The sequence below is a fragment of the Lepidothrix coronata genome, unplaced genomic scaffold (assembly GCF_001604755.1).
Source record: "Lepidothrix coronata isolate B3197 unplaced genomic scaffold, Lepidothrix_coronata-1.0 Scaffold27, whole genome shotgun sequence".
NCBI lineage: Eukaryota > Metazoa > Chordata > Aves > Passeriformes > Pipridae > Lepidothrix > Lepidothrix coronata.
This window is the reverse complement of record NW_016690207.1, coordinates 6,371,788-6,384,613: the sequence shown is the minus strand read 5'-3', so window position 1 is coordinate 6,384,613 and position 12,826 is coordinate 6,371,788. Positions and strand designations below refer to the sequence as shown.

Genomic DNA, 12,826 nt, shown 5'->3' with positions numbered 1-12,826 from the left:
GGTTTGGCTGATCCTCTGGGGCACAGGGGTTGACTCTTGGGGCTGGGCCTGTGCAGGGCCAGGGGTTGGACTGGATGGTCCTTGTGGGTCCCTTCCCACTCAGCACGTTCTGGGATTCTGTGAGTCCTGGCTGAGCACATCCCAAGGCAGTGATGTGGGACACAGTCCCCGCGTTTCTCCACTGGGACAGCCCAGCACAGGGAGGGATTGGGATGCTGGGGACCACCAGGAATGCTGGGGACCATCAGGGATGCCGCCAGAGGGAAGGAGCGATCCCGGAGGTTGTTTTCTGTGCTGCAGCCACAGGATGGCAGCGCTCACCTGCGGATCAGCCACTCCCAGCTCGGCACGGTCTGAATTCCACGGCAACCTTGAAAGGCAAAGCAGGAATTTATTGGGACTGTTCCTTATTTTATGACACGGAGTTCAATGCATTTAGTGACTTGTTTTTGGCACGGGCTGTGCAAGCTGGATGTATTTAGCCCCTTCACAGAAGTGTTGGGAGACTTAATTCGGTGCAGTGAACTTGGAGGTGATGTGTAAGTGGAGGGCTGGGGCTGTAAAATTCGGGCTGCAGCAGCACCTCAAACAGAGTCTGTGGTGGTGGGTGGATTAGGAAAGGCAAGGCTGCATCTGGAGAGGCCCGTATTCCACCTGGAATTCTGCTCTGTGACTTTAGACCAGTCCCTGCTCCCTGCTTTGTGCCTCAGTTTCCCCGGCTGTAAAAAACCAACACCACGGTGGTTCTGGGTTAATGGCTGGATCTAATCATCTTGAGGGTCTTTTGCAGCCTTTATTATTCTGCAGTTCTGCCTCAGGCCACCCCAGGAAGGCCCCAAGGCATTGCTCCGGGGTGGTTCTGCAGCAGTGCCCAAATGCCCGTGCTTTGGGAGTGCCCCTGGCACAGGGCAGAGCTGGCACACAGCAAGGAGTCCCCCCCACTGTGGCAGTGTCTGTAGAGCCCTCACATCACCTGAGATGGCTCTGGGAGCCCAGCTCACCTCCCTCAGTGCTGCAGTGCCGGGAGATCCAACAGCACCGCTCTGGGTCGTGGAATGGGTTGGGCTGGGAGGGACCTTAAAGCTCATCCCATTCCATGCCATGGACAGGGACAGCTTCCACTGGAGCATCCCCACTCCTCCCTGCCCCCACCCCACCCAGAGCAGGATGCTGCTCCCCGAATTCCCACAGCAAGGGCAGGATGCTGGTACCCCTGTGTCCACAGAGCTTGGAGGGTCTGGCTGGGGATTTTAGGGAGCTGCTTAAGGGTCATTTTAAACCCTGCACAACAACATCTACCCCAGACTGAACCTCCTCTTATTTGACTTAACACTACAATATACTATTTTAATGTATATCTATATATAATATATAGAATCATAGAGTGGTTTGGGTTGGAAGGGACCTTAAAGCCCACCTCATTCCACCCCCTGCCATGGGCAGGGACATCTCCTACTATCCCAGGTTACTCCAAGCCCCATCCAACACGGCCTTGGACACTTCCAGGGATGGGACAAGTGTACATATATAATATATATACATTATACACCGTCCTGAGGGTGACAGAAAGCCCAAGGATGGTGTTCAGGTAATTACAGGAACCCTCTGCCAACACTCATAGCAAAACGCCCTCCAACCACCCCATGGAAAACCAACCTGGTGCTCCCAAGAGCTGCAGAGGTCCATGGCCTGCCAGCACAGGAGACTCCTCTGGAGTGTGCACGGGATTTGCAGCAGCAGGGAAGGTGAAGTGCCTCCAACGTCAGACTTTACAGCTCCAGGAGACAGAAAGTTAAGGAAAAGCCAAAGCAAATAACAGGTTTGCAGCAGTTCCTGGAAAGGAAGAAGCGGTTCCTGTGGTGAAATCGCTGTGCACCAAATTGCAGAGTCCCCGGTGTTCATCCTCCTGCAGCAGCTGCAACTTAGAATAAAAGGAGCTGAATTTTTCCTAGGATTTCTGACTCTCTTCTGATGCAACAGAAGAATCTGAGCTTTATGTACAGGGATTTCTACCTCTGGAGATGAAAAATTCCAAACACACAAGCTAAATTACATGTTGTCACTCCTCACGTGGCCTTAACCAGAGGTCTCAGTTCTCTTCTAATGTGACAGAAAAGTCTGAGCTTTATTTGCAATGAGTTCTGCTTTCACAGATGAAAATTGTCATGTGTGTGTTATGCTGGGTATTGTGCAAAAATATACAAATAGAGTCTTTGAAGTGAATTTATAAACCCCAGCCCCTGATGTGCCTCTAGACTGCAGCTCTAATTAACACCAAATGCAGCAATGCTCGGTTTGATGTGGGAGAACCTACTTTGTCAGGCTGAAATCACAAACTAATTTCACTGAAGTTATTAAAAATACTGGATCAGCACAGCAAAGCAGGCTGTAAAAACTCTATTATTGTAATAGGATAATAAAGTGAAGCTGGCTTCCTTAACCCAGAGTTTACAGACTGATGACTCTTTCCTTGGGACACAGAGCTGGGAAACAGCAGCTGGTTCATCCCTGCTTTTGGTGCAGAGCTTCAGGCACAGTCATTTACTGCCATGGATGTGTAGGAAACACTGCTGGGCAAGTCCAGCTTCCCATTCAATGTTTGCACCAACAGAAGTTATGGCACAGTTCCCCCATAATTAATGTCTCGTCTCATTAGGGCTGCACCGCACTTGTTGGGCACCAGGGTGAGAAATGTCTTTCTCTTTGCTGAGGGAAGGTCTCAGCACGGGGAAATCCCTCTCCCTTGGGATAGTATTGGGAACCTGCAGTTGTTTGGAAATTCATGCTTAGGTTTGAAATACAATTTTTAGGTATATAAAGCAGGAGGCCACTTGTGTGTAAAGGGGTGGGTTCTTTGGAATAGAATAGGAATAGGAATAGGAATAGAATAGAATAGGAATAGGAATAGAATAGGAATAGGAATAGGAATAGGAATAGGAATAGGAATAGNGAATAGGAATAGGAATAGGAATAGGAATAGGAATAGGAATAGGAATAGGAATAGGAATAGGAATAGGAATAGGAATAGGAATAGGAATAGAATAAAATAGAATAGGGATAGAATAGAATAGGGATAGAATAGAATAGGGATAGAATAGAATAGAATAGAATAGAATAGAATAGAATAGAATAGAATAGAATAGAATAGAATAGAATAGAACAGGAAAGAATAGAATAAAATAGAATGGATGGGACTGATCTCAGGTGCCTGACTCCAGAAGGATTTATCATCTCCTAGTTTAGAGCATCTACCAAGTGCTTCAGCTGGAGCTCCATCCACTCTCAGCAGTGGGGATAAAACCTTCTTCAAGATACAGTTCAAAGCAAGTTCTGAACCTGCTGGCTGTAATGAAGCAGTAGAAGAACCCCCTTGTTCTGCCTTTTCTGATGCACACACTGAGGCAGGTACATCTCAAACAGGGGAACCAGCACCCAGATCCCAGCTGAGGGAGCTGCAGCTCTGGGCTTGTAAAGCCATCACTGATTCTACCTGACATACAAGCTGCGATATCTATTTATAGAAGGTGGGATGCCAAGGGAATTGTAATTTGGCAGGTTTAAGCTCGATCCCATTCAGTGCTTGAGCTTGGGGGTAGGACAGAGATCCTGGGAAATATCAGATCACTGGGCATTAACAGCCAAATCACCCCTGATTGCAGTGGGAGCTGGGTTTCCTGATGAGGTCTGAATCCTGAACTTCCATGCAGAGAAGATTTTCTTCTGTCCCTGTTGACTCACAGCTCACAACCATGTGATCCCAACCATCTGTTTGGTAAACTTTCTCATTTAAGCTTGAAATACTTGAACTCTTTCTGCCTTGTCCCTCTGGGAAAAGCAAAAAGTAGCTTTAGTGCTGACCAGTTTTTTGTTTGTTTGCTCTCAGTGTGCCCCAGAAACTGGAGGTGGGAGGGGAGATCCCCCAGTTATCACCCCTGGAACCTCCAACCTGGCAAAGTCGGGCTGGTTGGGGGGTACAAATGACCTATTCCAATCTCTAGGTTGTTATTTGTTCTTGAGGAATGTCAACTATCAAGATCTTATGGAAATGCTGTGAAAGGTGCCTGGGAAGTGCCCCAATGGTCTGAGGTTGTTGGCACTGGGGTGTGAGATGTCTGTGGGAACACAGCCTGCAGTGGGGGGCAGAATCTGTCTGAAGCTAAATATTAGCAAATAGTAACAAATATTAATATCTAAAGCTAAGTATTAGCAAATACTAGCAAAGATTAATGTCAGACAGTACCCTGGAGAGAAGGTGAAGGAGACAGAGAGGACACGAGTTGTGATGCTGCTGATCCCCTTCACCCTCAGTCTGGGCTCCTTTAAGATGCTGAGAGCCAGAAACAGATACTTCTTATATTGTTTGTTATTTTCAAGCATCTTTTTTCTTTCACCAAAGTTCCCACTGGCCAAATTTTGCTATCAAGGCCATCTTTGCACTCTGATAACCTCCAGACTCTGCCTTTAGACATTTTTGTGCAATCTCATCTCCTGATTTTCCTATTACTGGCAGGAGGGCAGGCACAAGCATTGAAATAAAACACCGGTGATGCGCAGCCAGAATTAATCTTGATAGTGTAGAAGTGAAAAACAATGGAGATAAGCACCAAACCACTCGCTCTTGTGACTCAGTTGAGCAACGGGGCTCGACTGCAGCGAGGGAGCAGCTCTGTGCTGGTTGGAGTTGCTCTTTTTCAGAGCTGATCACGTCACTGCACAGGGCTCAGCAACAAAGGGCTGCTGGAGGAAGGAAATGCTGAGCTCGTGCAGCCCCGGGTTCCTGAGGGTTTATCAAACCTGCAGTGAGAGCCTGATATCTCTCAGGCCCCCCGTGTGTCTGCAGGGCTGCAGGAAGTGCCTGGGCCTGACCTTTATCCACAACCAGAAGATTCCTTGGCAGTGCTTGTTTTTGCAGCCTCCACCTCAGGAATGCTTTGGCTTTCCCTGGGGCTTGGGGAGAGGTGGAAGCACGAGCAGGCAGCAGGATGGTCACACACAGACGTTCCTGCTGGAGCCTGGAGCACCCAGGAGCCAGCAGCCAGCGGTGGGAGCACGTCCTGGCACCGGGATCCCACCCCCGGGACACGGGAGCAGGGGCTGCTCCTGCTCTGCCACATCCTCCTGCCAAACACTGCCCTGAGCCTGGGCTGCTCTTCCACCTTCTCTCTCCGTGGACAAAAGCCGGAGCCTGGGTTTTAGACACCTCAATAACTAAATTAGGTCCAACCAACACTGGCTCCACAGATACAGGTTTTCTGGAATAAGTGGTCAACACTTATACTATAAATACTGTAAGTAATACTATAATAATATACAACTAATACTATAAAAACATTTTTAGTGATAAGGATTGATTGCCACTGCTGTGCAGCTGCTTTGTTTTCCTTTTTAGTTAAATTCAATATCAAGTTCATGCTTCATCTGCAGGTATCAGAGGGGAGGGAGAGAGTGGGACAATGTGATGCCTTAGAGAAGAAAACCACCATTTATTTTGTCACATTTTTTTTTTTACATCATCTTCTTCATACAACTGTTTCATTGTAACATTAATACATTTAAAAAAAAAACCACACCAAGATAGCTTGCAAAATTATATATATTTTAATATCCAAAAAAGTACATTGCATATATATAGTAGCAAAAGCCCCATTTCCATGGGTAATTTCTTCAAATACTTCAATTTTGCGATTATTGCAATAATGTTACTTATAAACACCCCGAGAGCACTAAGACCTAAAGGGATTAGCTTGATCTTCTTTTTCCACTTTGTTAAATAATGGCATCAGTGCTTCTGTTCAAAGTTCTGAGCAGACTCCAGAGCTCTGGGTTCAGACTCTCCTGCAATCGGATGCACATGGACCAGACCTTGCCCCCACACAGAGCCCCAGAGGTTGTGTCTAGACTAGATTAGATAGTTGTGATCCTGTTAATTGGTTGCCAGTTAATACAAGTCATTTAATGGGTTCTACATGTAAATCTCACCCCCCAGACATCTGTTCTAAAACCCAAATATTTGTGGTTCACCCTCTGTTTATGGCACCAAACCATCAAATTAACATGTGCAAAACTAGAGATGGCTGACAACTTGGGAATGTTTCAAATTTCAAGGAAAAGCCCCGACAGGAGGCATCAAAAAGGAGGTGGTTGATAATTTTATTGATGAAGTGGTTAAGATCTTCCCGAAGTTAAAGATTTTGGTGAAAAACAATCACAAAATATTTAAATAGTCGCTTTAAAATGTTGTGCATGTTTTCAATCAGCTTCAATGCAAACATGTGAGTGAAGTGGAGTTAATTTGCAGACAACTACAACAGATTAATATGAGAAAATACTCTACTCTAGACAAACCCAGGGCGATCTGGAAGGTTTCTGGCAACTTTGGGGTCAATTATGGATCCAATTGCAGGATCAAGGTTATCTCCAACAGATACATTACTCATGTCTTATTTTTTATTTCTTTTTTTTTTAGCAAAAAGTACAAAGCTACAGCCCAAATGTACAGATTGAAAAGATGTACAAATTACATTAAAAAAAAATAAAACAAAAACAGACCGAGCTGGCAGTAAAAAAAAAACAAACCTGCATTTGTGACCGAGGTCAACTCGTTTTATTTACTCTTTCTTTTTTAAAACTGTGAGATATAGGGAAAAATAACTCTGCATAATTTATACAGTAATTTGCCTTGATTTGTTGACCCTTTGGACGACGGTCTGACAAACGCACAGCGTTCGCGAATCGCTACATCGAGAGGCCCCTCGGGCTCTGGCACCGCCCGGGGACCTGCTGTCATTTATTTCACTTCATTCTGCTTTCAAGGAATGTCTGTGCTTGACACCACGTCACGTTTTGTTCTGGTTTCTGATGTTTCTGGAGTTAAGACACATTCTAATGGAGTTGTACACTCTAGTAAAGTTCCTTCAATGCCCTTTACTTCTTAAAATATACATGTACATATATATATATGAATATATATATATATATTTAATTTCCAGTTGGGTGAAAAAAAATCCTCATCTGCCTTAAAGCTAAGATTCCAGTTGTGGTCCCCTGCAGCCCAGTGTCCTCCACTTAACAGTCAAATTGCCTACATGCTCCACAGTGAGAGAAAACCCCAGGTAGTCATCCTTTCCTACGATCCACTGGTGGATCTATGTCTTGTCAAAAGCCTTTGAATCCTTGAAAATTTCTCTAAGAATCTTTCCAGGTAACGGTGAACAATCTTCATCGTCACTTCCTACAGAGGACACAAGCATCAAACCCCAAGGAAATGCAGAGTACTGGCCCACAGAAGCGTCTCTCCATCTCTCCATCTCTCTCAGTTCAAGACACAAGAGGCAAAGTTACAAAAGTAAAAGGTTTGGTCCAGAAATAACCAATATCCAGTTTTAATTCTTCCCCAGAAAGGCCACAATTATCCATTGAGGGTCCCCCAAAAAACCCATAAAAATCCCAGAAGTAAAGAAAAAGTCCAACCAGACTCGTGAAGGCCCCGTGGAGCTGAGAGCACTTAGTAATAGCTGCCCAGGTGAGGTGTGACGTGGGCGTTGGGGTGGCGGGGCACGTTGGGGTTCGGGTAAATGCTTCCTGCAGGGGAGGTCCAATAGGGTGAGGCCGCTCCAAAGAAACTGGATGACGTGACAGGCATGGAAGAAGGGTGTGGGGGCACAAAGTTCACCTTCTGCTGGTGGGCGTGGTACGACGGCATGTAGGACAGATCCGACGGGTACTTGTACATGGAGGACTCGGTGGGGTGAGGCTGCAGGGCCTGGGCGATGCCGTGAAAGTCAAATTTGTAGGCATACCTCTTGCCGTGCACCTTGGTCATAATGTTCTTGTCGTAGTAGTATCGCAGGGCCCGGCTCAGCTTGTCGTAGTTCATGTTGGGTTTGCTCTTGCGCTCGCCCCAGCGCCGCGCCACCTCGTCAGGGTCCGTCATCTTGAACTCCCCGTTGGTGCCCTCCCACGTGATGCAGCTGGCGTTGGAACTGTCCGACAGCAGCTCCAGGAGGAACTGCCACAGCTGGATCTGCCCGCTCCCTGTGACACAGCCGGGGGAGAGGAAATGAGCCGCCGCTTCCTGCCCCCGGCGCGGACAAAGGCAGGAAACAGAAGGACTATCTCGACCTTTGCTGGGAACGGCTCCTCCAGCCCTGGAAGGGCTTGCGTAGCAATGGATAAACTGTTCCCAGCAAACAAGTTAGTCAACCCTTTGTTCTGCTCCCGGGTTTGAGGTCAGATTAGATTTCATAATGGGCGCCTTTGGCCTTAAAATCTTCGGGCTGTTCATAAACAGGGTTTTTGCCGAGCACACTACGCTGCAGAGCTTTTCACTGGCAGGTTAACAGGGATATTTCAGCTCTGCACTGCTCACTGTTTGCCAGGGATATTGTTTTGGATACCTCCAGTTTCCTTTCCAGTTGGTGACCTGAGTTACATGAGATTATTTCTACCCTACAGTAAAGGTCCCCTGGTTTTTCTCGCTGTGGTTATACAAGTTAAGAGCATTTTGAGGATGTTTTCTTACAAACATTCCATGTGTTTCAGTTTGGTCAGTTCAAACAAGATTTACTCCAGGTCTCATTCCCCAAACTCAAGGATTATTTCCTGCAGATAACAGTTATTATACAGGCAATTTCAGAGATATTTTGTGCCTTCATTCATTTCATCCACAGCAGACAGTGAAACATTAACCTGTACTGCAAATCTGAGAGACCAGCACTTAAGTCCCCTATAAAACTCTATTTAAGGAATGCTGGGTTTGGGCAAGAACATTCAGGATGGTGATTTTGTCCTGACAAAGATGATGTTGCACCATTTCCCTCACTTTTCTGTAAGAGTTTTTGCAAAAACCCTTGTGGGAGCACAGTTACTGAGCTCAATGGCTCTCACAGCTCACCCCAACTAGAGGGACAGCAGCTGCTCATCCATCCTGGAGCAGCAGGTCAGCAGGAAATCTGCCCCCTTTGATGATGAGGGTCTGAAAGGTAAAATGAACTCACCTGGATTGGCAAGGCGGCTGCTGGTGGGCCCCAGGACTTGATAGGGATCTAAAAAAACACCCAGCAAACTGACTTTAAAAAACGTTTCACCAAAAAGAAACAACAGTTCATTATGTTTATTCCAGAACCCAAATTTTCATTTTCTTTCTTGACTCTTTCTGCCCCTTCTCCCAGGGCCTGGAAAAGACCCAATGTGCTCCTTCTTTCTTTCTTTCTTTCTTATCAAACAACCACCAATTATTTCTGGAATCCAAAATGGCACAGTGTTTGTGGCACTGGTCTCAGCCTGCTTTCCCAGTCTGTAATCCCTCTGGACATACCCTACACTGATGTGTCAACTAGAAAACATGAAACATGGGAAAAACCACTGTGGGACAGTAGAAAATAACAAATCAGGGTAAAATATATTTCTCCTAATAAAAAGAGCTGGACAGCAGACGAGATTCTCAGATTCACTTGTTAGCAGCTGAGCTTGCTGCCCTCTGAGGTCCATGGAACATTCCCCCAACTCTCCCTTTCTGAAGCAAACAGAGCATTGGACAAATGAGAGTAGCAGGAGTTTGTCCCTGGCTCCAGCGAGGCTGAGTGTTTCTTGAAAACCCCACAAAGTATTTATTAGGAGTAAATTCCTTCCCTTTTCGTGGGGCCTCCTCAGCCCTAATCTCTGCACTTCTCCTTTGCCTGTCTCTGGTTTTGGTGATTTGGGTCTGAAGTGTTTGCTGGTGGATTGAATCGATGCCAAAAGCACCAACCCCCTGAAATAAAGCAGGGGGATGGAAAGCAGCTGTGCAGGGCAGGGCAGGGGGTGCTGAGCCTTTCAGAGGACCTGGGGGAGCAGCAGGAACTGCAGTGCTCCCTGCCCAGCAGGGTCTGCTCATCTCCTTTGGCTCAGGGTGGTTTGGGACGGAGGAAGCCCCGGTGGGTCTGTCTGGAGACACTTCCATGGGCACAGCTGTGCCCGAGGTGAGGAGGGGACGGGTTGGCACAGCCCCACACCTGCTCCACAGCCTCCATGAGCCAGAGGGGATGAGCCAAGGCGAGGAGCCACAGTGACTGGGGTGGCACAAGGATGTTCCTTTGGCCCTTTGGGACGGAGCAGCAAACCAAAAACCCTTTGGAATAGTCACTGACCCTGTGGAGTCACTGCCTTGAGGCCTCTCTGCCAGCTTGGCACAGAGTCACAGAATGTTGGAAGGGACCCACAAGGACCATCCAGTCCAACCTCAGCCCTGCACAGGCCCAGCCCCAAGAGTCACCCCCTGTGCCCCAGAGGATCAGCCAAACCCTCCTGGAGCTCTGGCAGCCTTGGGGCTGTGCCCACTGCCCTGGGGAGCCTGGGCAGTGCCCAACCAGCCTCTGGGGGAAGAACCTTTGCCTGAGATCCAACCTGAGCCTGCCCTGACACAGCTCCAGCCATTCCCTGGCTGCTGTCCCTGGTCCCCCCAGAGCAGAGCTCAGTCCCTGCCCCTCCTCTGCCCCTGCCCAGGAATTGGAACTGCACTGAGGTCTCCCCTCAGTCTCCTCCAGCTGAACACACCAAGTGCCCTCAGTGTCCTCCCACGCCTTCAAACCAAGGCCCTTTCCCACCTTCATTGCCTCCTTTGGACACTCTCTTGGAGCTTTAGATCTTCCTTATATTTTAGTGTCCAAACCCACGGCTGGTCTGCCTCTGGCACATTTATCCCCCCAGTGTGGGACCACTCCAGGTGCTCCAGAGGGACAAAGCCAACACTCACCTGGCTGGGGCCGCTGCTGCTCCGTTGTCTTGTTCACATTTTGTGTCCCTGCAACAGGAGGGCCTGGGGAGACAGAAAGAGCTTGTTTGTACCAGGACAGAAGGGGAGGAATGAACAGAGGACAGGCAAGTACAAGACACATCAAATAGGAATAAACTGGCTGGGAGGGAAAGGTTTCCTAAGCCTAAGGGCTGATATTTTTGAAATTGCACTATAAAGTTTAGAGATTTCACTAGAAATTAAAAATTCTACTGTAAAGTGAAAATATGCAGATGAGGCAAGAAAAATATTGTTATTATAGATATTTTTATATATAATTATTATTGATGTTTATTAATATCCTAAAGGTGCAGCAAGACAAGGAAAATACTATGTAGATACTTTATTAACTTTCTGTCTGTCATTGCAACTTAACTTCCATTCTTTTAACTTCCATTCTCTAGTTTACACCCATGTTGTAAGCAGAAAATTGGATTTTTCGAAATGTGTAAATTCTGACCTCCTTCCACGTTGGAACATTTTTCCACGTTTTTTGCAAAGGCAAGTTCTTTTTTTTTTAAGCAAGACTTTTGGGCCAAAAAAATTGGGGTTTATAGAAAAAAATAAATTGAAGTTTCTTTAGGGTTTGCATAGCTCAGAAAGCTGCAAAGCGAAGGCAGTGTGATCTGTCAGCCGGGCTCTGCCATGTTTATTTACAGCCAGTAGTATCTTGTTGAGTGGGAAATGTGCCCACCTTGGAGGGCTGCACAGGGAAACAGGAGTGGAAAAGGGGCAGTGTGGCTGTGCCAGCTGGATGTGCAGCTAACACACAGTTCTTAGGGACAAGGAACTGATATTTCTGATGACTGGGAATTCCAGGACACTCTAAACCCAGCGAGAGCAAGAGCAGTGTGTGAGCAGAGCTTGTGCAGGGGGGCCCTCTCTGCCTGCTGGACTCTGCCTGGGGTTTTGCTTTCTGAAAAGTTGTAAGAAACTCTCAGATCTGCCCAAATGGTCCATGTCTGTCCCTAAAAGCATCACCCCACAATACAGGTGGGTGGTAACACGAGGTCTGTACACAGGATTTGCTCCTGGTCCCTTGATCAAATCCTGCAAATATTAGAGGTTTCTGCTCTCACCTTTAATACATGATTCAGTGATAAAAATAGTGGGGTCTGTTTCTATTTCTCTCCATAACATAATTCCAGCTCTTATCTTACTGACTGTCCCTGAATTTTCCACCTTTCTGGTGCTCCCAACACAAGCCATCCATGCCCATCTTCTCCCACCACCTCATTTTGATCTTCCATTGCACAATTTGTGATCCCCATTGGGACAATTTACTTTTGGAGAGGCCAGAACTCACATTACTGCCCCATCCTGCTCTCCTGACTGCAGAGGAGGGACCTACTTGTGAAAGACAACAGGCACAGAGGGCTGAAATCACCTTTTCCTAGAAAAACCTTGCAAGAATCTGGCTTGGGATCATGGTCCCAACTGGCTTGGAATCCTGTAGGTCTGTATTTTTGTCTCTCCCATATCCCCAGTGCTCCCCTGGGCCCCTCACAAAGACAAGGCGGTGTAAATAGGGGTATAAATAGAGTTGGGATTGTTTGGGAAGTTCTTGAGCCTGATCTTGAAGTCCAGTCATGGCACCCAATGGAATTTAGAGCGTGACTCATCCTATCCAAAAGCAGATCCACCTTCTTTTATCCCAAGATTCAGAAGACCAGTGGCAGAAAAGGAGGATGAAATGATGATGAAAAGGAGGGTGAAAAGGGGATTTTCAATCCAGGGAGGCTGAAGACTCGAGGCACAATAAGGAGGTTATTTTAAGGAGAGGGAAAAAGTGGAAAAGCGTCTTCCCAAGTGACATTCCAGGTACCCCTCTGCCCCTACTGTGCCCGTCGGGCTGCACAGCTCCCTGTGGATACATCCCAGGGCACAGCAGGACTGCACAGCTCCCTGTGGATACATCCCAGGACACGGCAGGACTGCACAGCTCCCTGTGGATACATCCCAGGGGCGGCAGGACTGCACAGCTCCCTGTGGATACATCCCAGGGGCGGCAGGACTGCACAGCTCCCTGTGGATACATCCCAGGGCACAGCAGGA

The 12,826-nt window shown here is 47.3% G+C and overlaps 1 protein-coding gene across 5 annotated transcripts in view; it reads right to left on the bottom strand.

Moving 5' to 3' along the window:
* Positions 1 to 5,578: 5,578 nt before the first annotated feature.
* The window catches only part of FLI1 (Fli-1 proto-oncogene, ETS transcription factor), a 107,860-nt gene continuing 100,612 nt past the window's right edge, over positions 5,579 to 12,826 (bottom strand). For all 5 annotated transcript variants that reach the window (XM_017809796.1, XM_017809795.1, XM_017809797.1 and 2 more), the window contains 3 exons: positions 10,733 to 10,795; positions 8,997 to 9,044; positions 5,579 to 8,034 (listed from right to left, as the gene is read on the bottom strand). In XM_017809796.1, the coding sequence (XP_017665285.1) occupies positions 7,505 to 8,034; positions 8,997 to 9,044; positions 10,733 to 10,795 (641 nt within the window). In that variant the 3' untranslated portion in view covers positions 5,579 to 7,504. The remainder of the gene's footprint in view (positions 8,035 to 8,996; positions 9,045 to 10,732; positions 10,796 to 12,826) is intronic.